The following is an 18,284-nucleotide window of genomic DNA, read 5'->3' on the forward strand; positions in this document are numbered from 1 at the left end:
CAAAAACAATACATGAATTTAAAAATAGTTTAGATAAAATGAGATATGAAGACGGGACACCACGAGCATAGCTCCTCTTCCCGTAAAATACAACTAGGTAAATACATATACAGTATGCCCTTGTTAACTTGGACCCTGATAACTCGGATATCGGATAAGGTGGACCGTGACCGAGAATACAAATGTTTGCACTCAAAGGCTTACAAGTGGCCATTTTTTTTACGCCAATATTTTGTTTTTTACTCAATAGATAGCATGTGGTCATTCTAAATTTTAGCAGTACTCCAAAGCTTGCTGTGGCTATATCAAGTTGTTGAAGTGCTCATCTCCATTTTTCTTCAATATTATCTTGCAGAATGCCTGGAAGAGGTGCAGCCAATGCTCAAAAAGCTTGTGACTCTATCAGTGACCAAGAAATTTGAACTTGTTCGTAAATTAGAAGCTGGAGCTACTGTGAAAAGTGTTTGTGAAGGGTATGGGATGAAGAAACAAACTGTACGACTTTGAAAGTTTTGAGCCAAATATTTTCATCGTCTCCTTAAAAAAACAGGGGAACACGTTTCTTAAGAGAGTGGCTAAAAGAAACAGAAAGTGACCCTGGCCATCATGTTGTGACAGATGAAGAAATAGCCAAAGAAGTTCTTAAAGGTGACACGGTACAAGAGGAAGATGATGAAGAAAATGATTCGGCTGTTTGAAATCCCAAGCTTTCAGTGGTTCGAGGAGCCCTTGACACTATCATAGCGTACATTGATTTAACTGCAGACAAGGAAAGCAACCAGTATTACCCACATTTAAGATCTTTGAGGGATATGATCATTCAGAGGCAACACAGAGAAGGAAAGCAATTAAAAATTAATTCTTTTTTCAAGCCAGTTGTTACAGCTGCAGAGTCAGACTCTCCTCAAACATCAACCAGCTTTCAGTCTCCTGACTCTCCTCAAACATCAACCAGCTTTCAGTCTCCTGACTCTCCTCAACCATCAATGAGTGGACTTCACTCTTCTGATGAGTAATTGTTTTGTATAAAAACTGTTTTTGAATTGTTCTTTAATTCTTTTTAATTGTTCTTAACCACTTCCATATGGTGCCGCCTACGTAGGCGGCATGAGGAGCAAGTAGGTACTCGCTGATGCTGAAGTCACCATCTTGATTATATTTATTGTAGTTGTACCTATGTAATTTTTATTCTCTCTAAAATGGCTTCAGCAGTTTTCTATGGTTATCAAAATACACGGGTGAAAGAGAACGGACAATGTAGCACTGACTTTATTTTTTATAATGCGATTATTATTTCGAGACATTGCACGTTGGGCAGCCAATGCTGCCAGACATGCGATGTGCCCTGGAGGGAAGAGGTTAATTATTCTTTTATGTATGATACAAAAAAAAAATGTACGAATTTGCAATGTTTATTTTTAATTTCACTATTTCTTCGTTTGTTCTTTAATGCATAAATAAATACAGTAAATGCAAGAATTTAATGCTTAATGCATAAATAAATAAATACTTGTATAAATAAAATCTCAAAGAAATGATAACCATTCATTTCATTTACGTCTTTCGTTTATTTGTTTATGCTATGCGATCAGCTGTATGGCCACTCTACCTTACAAATTGACAGTAGCCTTCGTCATGTTTTGGTTTTTATAAAAACAAAAACAAAACAAATCTGATTTACAGTGTACAGTGGAACCTCACTATTCATACACAATCCGTTCCAGGAGGCTGTTCAAATGGCGATTTGTACGAATGGCGAATCATTTTTTCCCATAAGATATAATGTAAATTGGATTAATCCATTCCAGACCCACAGATTATTGTTTATTGTACAGTACTACCTCTCACATTGTCTGGGGTATTGGCTGCTTGTTATTATGGCAAAGTAGCATGTAGTTGATACTTTAGGGTCTATATGGGGTACCCCTATGGACCAGAGCCACACATCATTTTGTCTATGATAGAGGAAAACTCTGTTCATAGAGAAATGATGACACTTTTATACTACGACTGTCCCTCCGTTATGCTGTCCCCCAACCCCTTGCTGCTGTCCTGTACCATTCTGAGTATTCATTTTCTGCTGTGGGGGAATTCCCTATGGTGGGGGAAAAGAATACTGCCACCAAGTATTTCCACTTGGATTGTAAGAGGCGAGAAGAAAGGGACGGGGATTGGGACTAGGCATCCTTCTCCTTGTAGCCCCACAGGGGACATTCCTAAAAGAAAAAGTAAAGGCATAAGAGGGTCTGGGAGTTTTCCGACCAGCACCCTAAGGTTTGGATCTTTTAATATGCGTGGATGTGGTACAGATGAGAGTAAAAGGGAAGAGATAGGTAGTATGTGAGAAGAAAGATGGATGTGTTGGCTTTAAGTGAAACTAAGTTGAAAGGGAAGGGTGAGTGAAAGTTTGGGAGTGAAGAGAGGGCGAGAGAGGGAAGGGGTGGCTATTCTAGTAAGTGAAGAGATAGGTAAACGTGTAGTGGAATGGAAGGAGGTTTCCTCAAGGATAATGTGGATGAAGGTGAAACTGGGAAAGGAGATGTGGGTCTTTGTAAGTGCATATGGGCCTGGCAGTGAGAAGAGTATAGAAGAAAGGGAGGCCTTTCGGATAGATTTAAATGAGTGCATAGAGGATTTAGGAAGAAATATCAATGTAATAATACTGGGAGACCTTAATGCTAGGGTAGGAAATGGTCCAATCGATGGAGTGGTTGGGAAATGTGGAGTTCCAGGAAAGAATTGTAGTGGAGAGTTGATGGTGGAAATGTGTCTAGAGTTGATGATAGCAAATACAGTGTTTCGGAAGAAAGTCCAGCATAAGTACACATGGGAGAGGGTGGTGGAGGGAAGAGTGGTAGATAGAGCACTAATGGATTATGTAGTGGTAAATAGGATTATGATAGGAAGAGTTAAGGATGTACATGTGCTAAGGGGAGAGGGTGGGGGAATATCAGATAATTTTTTGGTGGAAGGTAAGTTGAGAGTGGTTACAAAATAGGACGAGGGAGTCATATGAGAGGTACAAAGAAAAGAGAAGTAAAGCACAAGGTAAAGGAGGCAAAGAGGAGAGCAGATGTGAAGTGGGGTAAGAGTATGACAGAAAAATTTGAAAGTAATAAAAATGTTTTGGAAAGAAATTAAGAGAGGAAGAGGAGGCGAATCAAGTAGAGAAGAAAAGGTAAAAGGTGCAGATTGAGAGATGATAATGGAAGAGAAGGCAGTAAGGGGAAGATGGGCAGAATATTTTAGGGAGTTGCTAAATGTGAAGGAGGATAGGGAGGGAAAGATAGTTGCAGTGGGAAATGCGAAGAAAATGAGAGTGATGAATGAGGAAAATGGAGGAGAAATAAGGAAGGATGAAGTGAAGGCAGTTGTTAGGATGATGAAAACAGGTAAGGCACCTGGTCTGGATGGATGCCATGCAGAATGTCTGAAAAAAACGAGGTACAGTGATGGTGGACTGGCTGGTGAGGTTATTTAATGTTTGCTGGAGAGAGGGTAGAGTGCCGGAGGACTGGAGGAGTACTTGTATAGTTCCTCTTTACAAGGGAAAAGGGGACAAGTGTGAATGTAGTAGTTTCAGAGGGATTAGCTTGTTAAGTGTAGTTGGGAAGGCTTATGGGAGGATCTTGATTGAGAGGATTAGAAGAGGAAGAGAGGGAGTAATTGGTGAGGAACAGTGTGGATTTAGGACGGGTAGAGGTTGTGTAGATCAGATCATTGTGGTAAGACAAATATGTGAGAAAGCTATAGGAAAGGGGAAGGATGTTTTTTTGGCTTTTATGGATCTGGAAAAGGCTTATGATAGGGTAGACAGAAAGGCACTGTGGGAGGTTATGCAGATATATGGGATAGGAGGAAAGCTTCTAGGAGCTGTCAAGAGTTTTTATGAGAGTAGTAGAGCTTGTGTCAGGATTAGTAATGGAGAGAGTGAGTGGTTTGAGGTAAAGGTGGGACTTCGTCAAGGATGCGTTATGTCGCCCTGGCTGTTCAACTTATACATGGATGGGGTAGTGCGAGAGGTAAATGTAAGGGTAGTGGGTCAGGGATTGGAGATGGTTAAAGAAAATGGAGAAAAGTGGGAGGTGAGCCAGCTGTTGTTTGCGGACAACACTGCGCTTGTGGTAGGATCAGAGGAGGGATTGAGGAAGTTGGTGACAGAGTTTGGGAGAGTATGTGACAGAAGAAAGCTAAAGATAAATGTGGATGAAAGTAAGGTGATGAGATGTACAAGGGGTGAAAGTGGCAGTAGACTGGAAGTGAGCATTAAGGGAGAGCGACTGGAGGAAGTGGATAGTTTTAGATACTTGGGTGGGAATGTGGCAGGAAAAGGTGGAGTGAAGGTGGAGGTAGAATGTAGATTGAGAGAAGCGAGTAAATGCCTTGGTGGATTAAAGAGTGTAATGAGGAATAGACATTTGGGAATAGATGCTAAGAGGAGACTATATGAAGGAGTGATTGTGCCAACAGCACTGTATGGGGCAGAAACATGGAACATAAGAGGGGAAGAGAGAAGGAGTTTGAATGTGTTTGAGATGAGGTGTCTGAGAAGTATGATGGGGGTTACTAGGCTAGATAGAGTGAGAAATGAGGAGGTGAGGAGGAGAGCGGGGGTGGAAAGGGAGCTGGGAGATAGGGTTGATGAAAGAGTATTAGGATGGTTTGGACACATGGAAAGAATGAGTGAAGAAAGACTATTAAATGAGGTATGGAAGGCAGATGTGGAGGGAGTGAACATGAAGGGACGTTCTAGGATGAGATGGATGGATGGGGTGAAGGGGGCTTTGGGGAAGAGGGGAATGTCTGTTGAGGAAGGATGGGAGAGGACAGAAGATAGGGGTGAATGGAGAATGATTGTATATGGATGATGTTGTGATTGCATGAGGTGGAATGGGTGGGGGGATGTGGGGTGAGGTAGTATGTGTGAGCAAAATTTGACGCAGCCCAAAGGGATTTCTCCCCGTCTTCTCCTTTTATGCATGGGAGGACAGAGATGGGGGGTTGCCAATTTAATGAAGCGGCCTTGCTGTGGATGTGCTGTGTCTTGTGGCACTGCTTCTGACGCAGGGCAGTGGACAAGGTGCAGGGATGGCCCGTCATCCAGGAGGTGCCAAGATAAGAGGGAGGGTGGAGGGGTGTGGAGTGTATTCAGGGATGGAATGGGTGGGAATGATTTTATGCCTTTTCCTTTTTTGGCTACCTCCCTTGTAAGGGGGAAAAAGCCTTGGTATATGTATGTATATATGCACTACCTCTCAGTAATGGAATAAAAGGGGGGTAACGGTGTATGTTGATGTGAATGATCCTTTGACTTGGAGTGGTTTTTGGGTGGCATAGTGATTGCACGCACTAAACAACACCAAAAACACCGAAAACACCACAAACACAGCTAATTAACATCCGTTAATGAGAGGTAGTACTGTAATAATATTTTAAGCATAGAATACATTAAAACTATGAAAAACAATAAATATACAGTACTGTACAGTACATGAAATAAAAAAAAATCTAACTGGACTTTACCTGTACTGAGGTGAGCTGATGGCATAAGTGGAAGGTGTAGAGGAGGAGGAGGGATGTTGATGTTACTGTTTAGAAGGGAAGTCACCTTCCATATAAACATCAGGTAACATCCCTTCAGGTGTTTTCTCTCTTTTTGGTGTTCTTTCTTTTTTCTGTCTTTTTGCACTAAAAAAAATCTTGGGATTCTTTCTTTAAAAACCTGTCCAATGTTGTCTGCCTTTGACGATTTCTCAGAATTTTTCTAAAATGGTCCATAACATTGTTATTGAACAAATTGATGCTCCTGTTGACCACAGCAGTGTTAGGATGCCATTTTTCCACCACTCTCTGTGTTTTCTCCCAGTGATAACACAGTTCTTTAATTTCTGCAGTGGAAATGCTTCCCTTACTACTTTCCTCCTCTGAAGAAAGTTCTTCAACCACTTCTTGTTGCTGCTCCCTGTGCAGTTCTTGGAGTTCTTCAGTGTTCAGCTCATTTCTATGGTCTTCGACCAACTCCTCCACATCACTGTCTACATCCAATCCCATGGACTTCCCCAGGGACACAATATCATCCACCACTACAGGCTCCATATGAAAGCCCTCAAAGTCTCTGGCTGCCACACAGTCTTGCCACAGATTCTTCCAGGCAGAGTTCAGTGTCCTGAAAGAAACTTCCCCCCAGGCTTTGTCTATTATCCTCAAACAATTACTTAATTCAGCATGTAAAAGAACCCACAAGATATGGAAACTTACTCGATTTATTGATCACTAGCCGCGAAAGCATGGCAACTGATGTAGAAGTCGGTGAATCTGTTGCAAATAGCGATCACAACTTAGTCAGATTCAAACTCCTAAACAATTTTAGAATAGATACTTGTGCTTCTAAAATACCCGATTTCAGTAAAGCTCAGTTCATAGAACTACGTCAGGAGCTTCAGCTTACAGATTGGGAGGAAAAATTAAACGAAAGGCCTGTAGATCAGATGTGGGAAATATTTCAAAATACGCTCACTAAGATGATTCAAACTTACATTCCTTTTAAGGACAGACGTCCCCCAAATCAGGCTCGCCCAAAGTGGCTCGACAAAGAAACTGAAAAAAGTATTGCTAAAAAGAGACAGGCTTATAAGAAATATAAGTGCTCGGGTGCATCTAATGACTATGAAAGTTATGTATCAATACAGAGAGATTTAAAAAAGACAATAAGAAAAAGAAAACGACAATACGAAATGAACATCGCTGAGAAATCCAAAGAGAATCCCAAAGAATTCTATAGTTACATTAGAGATAAAAAGGTTGTTAGGAATCACATTGGTCCACTATTATCTGCTGACGGTCAACTTGAATATTCAAATGAAGGAATGTGTAATCTCTTAAACAATTATTTTAGCTCGGTATTCGTAAACGAAACACCTCAAAGTGAATTTCAAACTGAAACCTGTGAAAAGTCTGGGGTAAACTTACTCACTACGGTAAATATAACAAAAGAAACAATTAAAAGGTGTATAGACAAACTCAAAGTTAATAAAACACCAGGGCCTGACGGTTGGCATCCAAGAATCTTAAAGGAAATGAAAAATGAGATTGTTGTTCCATTAGAAATTATTTTCAAGAAATCCATCATATCCGGAGATGTCCCAAGAGAATGGAAGCTAGCTAACGTTACTCCCATATTCAAAAAAGGTGACAAAAAGAAACCAAATAACTATAGGCCTATTAGTTTGACTTCGATCGTAGGAAAAATAATGGAAACTATCATCAGAGATGCTATCGAATATCATTTAGAAAGTAACCGTTTGATAAATGATAGCCAACATGGTTTCAGACGGAAACGTTCTTGCGTGACTAACTTACTCGAATTCTACAACACAGTTGTCTCGAATTATGACAAAAGAAACAATATAGATTTAATATATCTAGACTTTGCAAAAGCTTTTGATACCGTCCCACACGAAAGACTACTTACTAAATTAGCTTTGCATGGAATAAGTGGTAGCCTATTAGGTTGGACTAGTAATTGGTTGAAAGGTCGAAAACAGAGAGTTGTTTTAAATGGAAAAACTTCTGGATGGAAAAGTGTTGCAAGTGGAGTTCCTCAGGGTTCCGTTCTTGGGCCACTTCTATTCATAGTATATATAAATGATATAGACCATGGACTAAAATCTACTGTTTCCAAATTTGCTGATGATACAAAACTGTGCGGAGTGGCAAATGATCACTCAAACCAATTAGATATTCAAGAAGATTTAGATAAATTACAGCAATGGTCTGAAAAGTGGCTAATGAAATTTAACACAAGTAAATGCAAGGTAATGCACATAGGTAAAAATAACAGCAAGTACGATTACAAGTTATTTGGAAATTCGTTAACAAAAGTGGATAGTGAAAAAGATCTCGGCGTAATTATCAGTAACGACCTCAAATCATCCAAGCAGTGTATTTCAGCCTCTGAGAAAGCAAATAAGATTCTGGGATTGATTGCGCGATCTTTTGATTTCAAAAGTCCATCACTCATTAACAAGCTATATAAATCGTTAGTTCGTCCACATTTGGAATATGCTGTTTCCGTATGGTCACCGAATCTCATTAAAGACATTGACAGACTGGAAAAAGTACAACGGCGAGCCACAAAACTGATTCCAAATATCAAAAATAAATCATACGAAAATCGACTTAAGCACATGAATCTGTTTTCCCTAAAAAAGCGTAGACTCAGAGGTGACTTGATACAGGTCTTTAAGATTTTAAAGGGAATTGACAACATCAAAAGTGACCAAATTTTCACATTGAATGAGAATCAGACAAGAAACAATGGTCTCAAACTGTCCGGAAATAGATTCAATTTGGAAGTAGGTAGAAACAACTTTGCCAACCGTGTAGTTAATGAATGGAATAAACTTCCTGCACAGGTAGTGCAATGTAGTTCAGTTCGAAGCTTTAAGAATCATTTAGATAAATACCTAAGTAAGATGCTGTAATGATTATAATTTATGTTATATTATTTGTTTTTGTTTTGTTATAATTTGTCTGTCTGATTTTCATTTATTATTAGTTATATGTCAATTTATTATCATTTACTATTTACCTGTTTGTTTGTTATTCAACTATACCAATGCATTTATTTATGTATTTTAATTGTTATTTACATTGTTATAGTTTTATTTTTTTTTTTTTTTTTTTTTTTTTTTTTTTTTTTTTTTTTTTTTTTTTTTTTTTTTTTTTTTTTTTTTTTCATCCGACCTAGATATGGATCAAAAGGTCTCCTGTCGGCATGCTTTGCCTTTGTAATCCTTTGTAAAACAATGAAGGATATTGAAATGGTTCTTCCAAAAGTCCCTGAGGGTTAGTTCTGTGTTAGAGGTCACTTCAAAGCACCTTTGAAAAAGTGCTTTTGTGTAAAGCTTTTTGAAGTTTGAAATGACCTGCTGATCCATGGGCTGGATTAGAGGAGTGGTATTAGGGGGCAAAAACCTCACTTGGATGAAGCTGTATTCACCCACCAGATCTTCCTCCAAGCCTGGAGGGTGAGCAGGAGCATTGTCCATTACCAGAATGGCCTTGAGTGGTAAATTTTTCTGATCTAGATATTTTTTCACACTCGGGGCAAACACTTCATACATCCACTCGGTGAAGAACTGCCTTGTTACCCAAGCCTTACTATTAACCCTCCACATTATACTGAGTTTACTTCTTATAACATTATTTTTCTTGAACACTCATGGGTTTTCCGAGTGGTAGACAAGCAAAGGTCCCCATTAGCATTAGCACACAACAAGAGTGTAAGCCTGTCTTTCATAGGCTTGTGTCCTGGCAATGATTTCTCCTCTTTTGTGATGTAGGTCCTCTTAGGCATCTTCTTCCAGAAGAGGCCAGTTTCGTCACAATTAAAAATTTGGTGAGGAGTAAATCCCTCACTCTCTACAAAGTTTTTAGATTCCCCTACAAACTTCTCAGCAGCATCTTTGTTTGCACTGGCAGCCTCTGTGAATGCCACTTCGTTTCTTAAATTGATCAAACCACCCCCTACTTGCTTTATATTCATCACTTTGTGTAATGGTTCTAGAGCGGTCTCGCTTAAGGTCATCATGCAACCACTTTGCTTTTTCACAAATTATTGTTTCAGAAATGCTGTCACCAGCAAGTTGTTTTTTGTTAATCCAAACAAAAGTTTTCCACTTGTTCAATTATAGGTGACCTGTTACAGCAAGAACGGTCACTCCTTTTGCCACATTAGCCTCCTTTATTATGTCTTTATTTTTCAGTATAGATGATATGGTTGATTTCGCCATGCCATACTGAGTTGCCAGGTCAGAGATACGAGTTCCACTTTCAAACTTTGCAATGAGTTCTTTTTTCAATTCAATTGTTGTTCTCACTGCTTTCCTTTTAGGCTTGGTTGAATCACTAATCTTTTTTAGACCCATGGCTGCACTATTTTTAATAAAAATAAATAAAAAAAGCAATAAAGTAGCACAAAGTTTCACAAAGCTTGCATGGATGATGTGTAGTTTACAGAAGCTAGCACGAGACAGCTGAAACAATCATATGGCTCGACCAGTAACAAGGTGACACTGTCCGAATTGCGGGGCAAGTGCAAATGACGAGTTGAATTTTACCTTGAACAAGTTGGACGAATAACGAGTTGTAGGAATAGAGAGGTGGACGAATGGCGGGGTTCCACTGTACAGTGTTTGCATATTATGAAGGTAAGGTAAAACAAAATAGCCTAGGTAATAACAACCGATATCTGTACAGGTAATTCTATTTGAGTCTTTTATTTGTTTACTGGGTTAGGCTAGCCTAGGGGCTATAGGCCATCTGTTAAGTCAGACAATCGGCATAGTCAAACACCCTCCCCCCCATGTAGTCCGACTTAACAAGGGTCTACTGTATATTCAGTATATATATATATATATATATATATATATATATATATATATATATATATATATATATATATATATACAGTAGAAGCCCGATTTAACAAACTAATTCAGCCAAGGTCCAGTCCGCTAAAGTGAATTTTCCACTAAATTGGAGGTCGTTTTCGACCCCCTAGTTAGCGGAATTTTCTGCTAGCTTGAGCTTATTTCCGCTAACTCTGGTTCGGTATTTGACTCCCTACGTAGCGGAATTTTCTGCTATATTGAGCTTTTTTTTTTTGCTAAATTCTCTCGGTCATTTTCTCACTATAGTAGTCTGGATGGTGTTATTGTTGTGTTGTTGCAGAAAACGTAGTTCGTTGTTATAGAAGTGTTTTTCGTGGTGATTACTCTCACTGATTTTGAATTTTCCCATTAACTTAGTTTCATTATTTTGTTTTCCTAATATACCGTCTATTTCTACTTGAGTATATTTCTGCTACAATTATACTTTATACATATACTGAATTATATATTATTGTATATATATTATAGTACGTATATATATATATATTTATATACCTCCAAAATATTAAATTATAAATTTTTCCTTGACTCCACCACCACAGATTGGTAACATTGGACTCTGAGACACGCATGTGGCCAGTTGACGGAAAATGCTCAACTTAGCGGACCGTTCCCACTAAATTGAGCTTTTTCCGTAGGTGAGCGTCTGGCCAGCTAGTGGAAAATGGTCAACTTAGCGGGCCATTTCCGCTAAGTTGAGCATTTTCGTTATTGCTATTTGCAGTTCGCTAATTTGAGCTTCCGCTAAATTGATATCCGTTAAATCAGGCTTCTACTGTATATCTTAATAGAATTGCCAATAACGATGATGTCAGTCAAATAACTCCGACAGTTGTCCCTGGACTCGATCGAAGCTGAGACTTGCGCGATGACAGGTTGTTGCTCTACCAACTATGCTACCGAGACTATATGATTTTTCAACCTCGGGGTTGATCTAACTCCCGCAGGATTTGAGTCGACTGCTAACTTCCTTCCTAATCTCAATTTTACGAAAAACCAAGCCCACTTGTAGCTAGTGGTTAAGCTGGTATGTATCCTTGATAGACTTTCATCATAATACCTGAATAGAATCGCCAATGACAACGATGTCAATCAAATAATTCTGACAGTTGTCCCCAGACTCCAACCTGAGACTTGCGTGATGGCAGGTCATTGCTCTACCAACTATACTACTGAGACTATAAGATTCTTCAACCTTGGGGTTAATCAAACTCCTGCAGGATTTGGGTTGACCGCTAACTGCCGTCCTAATCTCGATTTTACAAAGAACCAAGCCCACTTGTAGCTAATGGTTAAGCTGGTACTTATCCTTGATAGACTTTCGTCGTTGTAATACCTGAATAGAATCGCCAATGACGATGATGTCATTCGAATAATTCCGACAGTTGTCCATGGACAGTGAAAGGTGAAGACTTGTGGGGGTAATGTATTACTGGACATGACCATGGAATATGTAATGATACAGTGGGTCAGTGAAAACACCAGATACAGAAATAATGAGGAACTGTTGAGATTGCATTTAATATTTACAACAGAACCGGAAATTGTGGATAAAATTGAATACTAGACACCGCTTGGGAAGAGTGACCATATACTTATTGAGACTGAACTAAAGGAAGAAATATACATGGAGAGAAATGAAAAGCATAGGAAAGGAAAACTGATATACAACAAAATGGACTTTGGAAAGTTAAAGAAATTCCTTCAGAATGCAAATTGGGAAAAAAAATTTACATGGAAGAGACAAAAGTGGAAGAGAAATAAGAGATCTTGATGGATAATTATAATGAAGGAGTGAATAGGCACATACCAAAACAGAAGCTAGAGTGTACATTAAATGCTGGTTCAACAGATGATGCAGTGAGGCAAAAGATAGAAGAGAAAGAGCTTGGAAAAGATGGAGAAAAAATAAAAAACCTAGAAAATGGCAAATACAGGTACTCCTCGTTTAATGACCTACTCGGTTAATGACGACGCAGAGTTACGACGGGCTTTATGACATTTTAATGTAAATCTCCCGAAGTTACGACGTCGTGTACGATAATTAAGTTGGCTGAGGCAAATTTGTATGATGTTATAAATGAACTTGTACGGTGGATATTACCTGTGAGGTAAAGTGTTCTGAAGCTTAAGTCTACATTACCATCCTGCAAGCTGCAAAAACTACCTGGGGTACAGTATATATCCGGTAGTGGTAAATTTTTAGTTTCGACCATGGGCACAATATAGCAATAGAAAATTAATTATTAATTTTGTAAATTATAATGTATCGAAGTAATATGCAATTTTGTGAGCGGAAATAAAGAAAAAGGTGCTAAAACAAATTTCATAAGTAACGAAGTCATGTCGGACGAATGGTACACCATGTTTGTTATGATAGATGCCGATGTCGAAGAAATAAAAGGATGTTGAATTCGTCTAACCTAAACTAACCTGACCTGTGTTTGATAAATCATTACCTGCAAATTAAATGTCATCCGGCTCGTCCTCGTTGTCGTCGGCGTGAGAGACGTTGACAGACGACAAGATGGCGTCCCAATCCTATGCTACCGACTTCGTTCATTAGCATATTTTCTTGTAGCATGGTATTTTTTACTTTCATTTCCGCCCACAAAATTGCATATTACGTTGATACATTTTGATTTACAAAATTAATAATTAATTTTCTATTGCTATAGTGCACCCATGGTGGAAACTAAAAAAATACCCCGGTATTCAATATGGAATGTCAGCATACGCGGATTTGGTCATATACGGTAATTTCGGGAACCTAACCACCGTAAATAAACAGTAAATAAAGCTTTAATGTACTGTATAAAAGAGGGAAATACACGAAAATAAAGATACATGTATTGCTGGACATTGTACATACAGTACATGTACGTATATGTATACACTTTCGCTTAACGACCAATTCGGTTAACGACGGTGCGCTGGTCCCAATTGTCGTTAAACGAGGAGTGGTTGTATATATAAACTATAGAAATGAGTATGTAAAAGTGCAAAGAGAGGAAAAAAGGAACTATGAAAAATACAATATAGAAAAATGCAAAGAGCAACCCAGAACTATTCTATAGATATATGAATGGTAAACTTAAAAATAAACAGGAAATGGTGAAACTACGCCAAAGAAATATTGAATACACAGATCTAGAAATGGCCGAAGTCATGAATAATCACTTTGTTTTCACTAGAGAGAAGGCACAATATTGGGGTGCAGGAAATGAAGTGAGATCTCCCCCCCATGAGTGAGATAATGATAACACAAAAAGAAATAATGGATTATTTATCAAACCTTGATGTCAGGAAATCGCATGGCCTGGATGGAATTGCAAATTGGTTTCTAAAAGAATGCAAAGAAGAACTAATGGACAAAATACATTACATAATAAGTTGCTCACTTGAAGAAGGAAAAATACCAAAAGACTGGAAAAATGCTAACATTGTATCAATATGTAAAGGAGGAAACAAGGAAGAACCAACTATAGACTGGTCTCACTAACAAGCATTATAGCCAAAATTTGTCAGAAAATTATCGAAAATAGATGGGTAAAATACCTGGAAGAAAATTATATAATAAACCCAAGACAATTTGGGTTTAGACAAGGAGGATCATGTACCACAAACTTAATATGTTTTTACTCAAGGCTAATAGTTATAGTGCAAGAAAGGGATGGATTGACTGATTTTGCTTTCTTGCACTTACAAAAAGCTTTCGGCAAGGTACCACATAAAAAATTATTAAAAAAACAAAAAAACAAAAACGAACATATAGGAGGGATACAAGGGAATGTACTAAAATGGATGGAGGTCTTCCTGATTGGTAGAAAGAGGAGAGTAGTACTCAGAGAAAAATATTCAGGTTGGAAGGAGGTGATTAGTAGAGTTTTGCAAGGAAATGTATAATTGTATTGATTGCATTCTTGGTCCTAGCAATTTTGTCGACTCTTCACACTTCATTTATATTTTTATTTTTACAGACAACAGGAACAAGCCAGATGACCCACTCAAGTTCATCAGATGATTTTATGAATAGTGAAGCTAACATGGATCCTAATCATCAGAGTAAGTGAAAACTTTAAAGTTCAAGTTTCAGGATGAAGAGGATGGGGAAGAGTGTATTGTACAGAAATTCTCACACATAAGTATATAAGCCTTTTGTAGCCTTTGATTTAAAAATGGAGTATTTATAGTGGAATGGCTGGTTAGATTAATTGTTGCCTCAAGTTTCAAGTTTCACTAAATCGAAAACTCACAGCCCCATGGTGGCTGGCAGCAGTCCTCAGAACCTCCCACAGATCTCCCTAGGAAGAAAATTTGGACTGAATTGTGTCAGTGTAGGACTGTCTCTATGTTACCTGCTGAAAGTGGTAGGAAGATGAGGGCAGTTGCTGGTCAGCTCCCCATGTGTGAAAAGGTGCAAAAAATACAGTTGAAGGAGAGAGATCTTGAGCCCAGTCCAGAGACAAGAGTGTCATCCCCTAAATGCTGCACCTCCTCATGGAAGTAAGGGGGTTGATAGGTTTTGAAAATGGGCAACTTTGTTATCCATCTTGCAGGACACATGCATATACCTGTCATAGTGCACTGGCTGGTGAGATTATATATGTATCAAAGGGAAGGAAGGGTAATGATGGATTGGAGGCATACATGTATAGCTCCACTGTATAAGGGGAAGAGGAACATGTGAGTGAGTATATGAGGATGCCAGCATCAGCTTCCTGATTATATTTATTTTGTAGTTGTAGCTGAGTGGCCCCTGTATTCTGGGAGCAGGCTTGATCACATTTTCTGTGATTACAAACATTCTGGGTGAAAGAATGAGTATAACAGCTGTAACTTTATATTTTATAATGTGCGTATTGTGTGCACAAATATTTGACTATTGAAAAGGATATTACTGCTATCATCAACTCCCTTTCTAGACACATTTCTAACATCATCTCACCACTACAATTCATATCTGGCACCCCAAACTTCCCTACTACTCCATCTATTGGATCATCCCCAACTCTGGCATTTACACTCCTCCTAAAACTCTCTAAGTACTCATTTAAGTCTGTCCAAAAAAGCCTCCCTCTCCTCTTCATTTTTGTCACTATCAGGTCTATATGCCTTCACAAAAACCCACATATCCTATACCAGTTTCACCTTTATACTTATTACCCTTGAAGACACTTTCTTTACCACATGCTTTCCTATTTCATCACTTACCAGTAGAACCACTTTCCTCCCTCACCCCCTCATCACCACCAACACTCCCTGCACCACACTCCCAAACTCAAAATTGCTTCTCCCTTTCAATTTAGTTGTTGTTATTCACTAGACTGTCTGGCCAAGCAGTCCCATCTCTCTAAGGAATGCCATGGCTGAAATGAGGTTTTCCCACATATCCTTTGTTGGTATGTGTGTTTGTGTGTGATGCAGTCATCTGTAATGAGTTGTATAGTATGGGGTGAAATGTTGTATCCAGGACAGTTATCTGCAATGCGGTTATGCAGCCTCTTCTGGTAGTTTAGAAGGGCTGGATGGTGGCCACATTGCAGTCTGGCCAGGTGGACTATGTCCTTGTGGGGGTAAAGCGGATTCAGAAGGATGGATATCAGGGGTCTGGCATGCAGCAATGTGTCACCTTTCATTTTGTAGATGGAGCAGTGTGTAATATGATTATGGATATGTTTCCAGAGGCTGGTGTCTGGTGGTTGTGAAGGAAGAAAAGAGAGCATTTATGTGTGATATAGGTACTTGGGTGTTGTTTTGATGTTTCTTGCCGTGTGTGGGTGTTCTGCCATGTAGCATAGTGGGTGTGCTGTGTTTGTGGAGGCTGCAGCAAGAGTTTGTGTGCCTCTCATATCAAGGTGGACCTTGACTTTGAAGATTATTGTTTCATAATGTATAGGTCAATAGGTGTTGTATTTGTGCAGCCTGTAATTGTCTTTAGGGCTTTGTTTTGTATGGTCTGAAGGGTGTTGGGGTATGTCTCAGTGAGATTAGAGTTCCATGCAGGGCTCACACAGTATGCATTGTTTGTATATTGTATTTTTAGTAGTAGTAAAGTATGTATATAATATATATATATATGTATGTATATATATATATATATATATATATATATATATATATATATATATATATATATATATTATATTCTTCAAATGTACCTGTGATGGATTTCAGTGCATAAAGTCTAGGTATGCATTTAGCCTTTATGTTTGTGATGTGTTGTTTGAATGACATGGATGTATCATATGCCAGGAATCTTAGGTGTGTGTGTGTGTGGTATAAGAGTGTTTTTGATATAGAGGCATGGTATGTATTTGTGTTCTGTTGTCCAGTTGGTGAGAAGTGTGGTTGTAGATTTGGTTAGGGCTATTTTGAGTCTCTTTGTTGTGAACCAGGTGTTGAGTGTGTCGAGGCATGGTTGTAGAATTTCTGCAGCTTTGTATTAGTGTATTTACCTAGTTGTATTATACGGGAAGAGAGCTATGCTCATGGTGACCTGTCTTTGTATCTCTCAGCATCAAGTTTTTTAATAAAATCTTGTAGTGTTTGTGCACACTGTTTCGTTGTCTAATTTGTTCCAAGTATCTATCACTCTGTGTGGGAAGCTGTTCCTTTTCAGATCTCTTCTGTAACTATCCTTTTTTAATTTCTTTTCATGTCCTCTTGTTTTACCATTATCCCATATTAACAAGTCATTCTTATCTAAGACTTCCATTCCTTTCATTATTCTATAGATAGTCAGCAAGTCTCCTCTTTCCCTTCTTTGTTCCAAAGTTGGTCATTCTAGTTTGGACAGTCTTTGCCCATATGTCAGTTCGGAAAGAGTTGGTGCTAGTTTTGTTGTTGCTCTTTGTATTCTTAATAAATTTTTTATATTCTTTTTGGTACTGGGTGTCCATAGTGCTGCTGCGTACTCAAGTTTTGGTCTTATTAGTGTAGTTGGAATTTTTTTATCATTTCCTCGTCCAAATAAGCAAACGCCACTTTAATTTACCTCAATAAATTGTAGGTTTCTCTGAATATTTTATCAATATGCTTATCCAGTGTCATGTCCTTGCTGATCATATCTCCAAGGTCTTTCTTCAAGTTTACTTTTTTCACCTCTTCACCAATTTTGTAATCTTTTGATATTCTGTTTTTACTCTTTCCAAATTCCATTATACTACATTTCTTTATATTGAATTTTACTTCCCACTTTTGAGTCCAATTCCACAATCTTCCTCCGTTTTTACCTTCTTTAGTATTTAGCATCATCTGCAAAGAAATTCATATAACACTCTACACCTTCATCCATGTCATTAATGTATATGGCAAACATGATTGGGGCCAGTACTAATCCCTGCGGGACACTGCTTATCACTTCTTCCCAGTTTGAGAATTTATCTCTAATTACTACTCTCATTTTCCTCCCAATTAGGAAGTCTTTCATCCATTCCAATAATTTTCCTCTGATGCCACCTATTGACTCAATCTTCTTTATTAGTTTTGTATGTGGTACCTTATCAAATGCCTTTTGTAGGTCCAGAAAGGCACAGTCTGCCCACCCATCTCTCCCTTGTATTATGTCTATTAGTCTTGAGTAGAAGCAAATCAAGTTTGTTGTACATGATCTTCCTTGTCTGAACCCAAATTGGTTTGGATTCAGTATACAGTAGGAGCCCGATTTAACAAACTAATTCAGCCAAGGTCCAGTCCGCTAAAGTGAATTTTCTGCTAAATTGAGCGAGTGAGTGTTGGTGTAACAAGTGTTGCCAGAGCGGATTGTAAAAATGATACGTACCTAAAAATTCCCTAGTGTACACACACACACATATAGTACAGGTAAAC

At 38.5% G+C, this 18,284-nt stretch overlaps 1 protein-coding gene across 6 annotated transcripts in view; it reads left to right on the forward strand.

Annotated features, from left to right (window-relative positions):
* ClC-c (chloride channel protein 3) overlaps positions 1–18,284 on the forward strand; it is a 350,410-nt gene that overhangs the window by 59,454 nt on the left and 272,672 nt on the right. For all 6 annotated transcript variants that reach the window (XM_076213815.1, XM_076213817.1, XM_076213820.1 and 3 more), the window contains one exon: positions 14,435–14,519. In XM_076213815.1, coding sequence (XP_076069930.1) covers positions 14,435–14,519 — 85 coding nt within the window. The remainder of the gene's footprint in view (positions 1–14,434; positions 14,520–18,284) is intronic.

Source organism: Oratosquilla oratoria, chromosome 32, assembly GCF_046742065.1.
Source record: "Oratosquilla oratoria isolate Oo_2021 chromosome 32, ASM4674206v1, whole genome shotgun sequence".
In the NCBI taxonomy this organism is placed as follows: Eukaryota; Metazoa; Arthropoda; class Malacostraca; order Stomatopoda; family Squillidae; genus Oratosquilla; species Oratosquilla oratoria.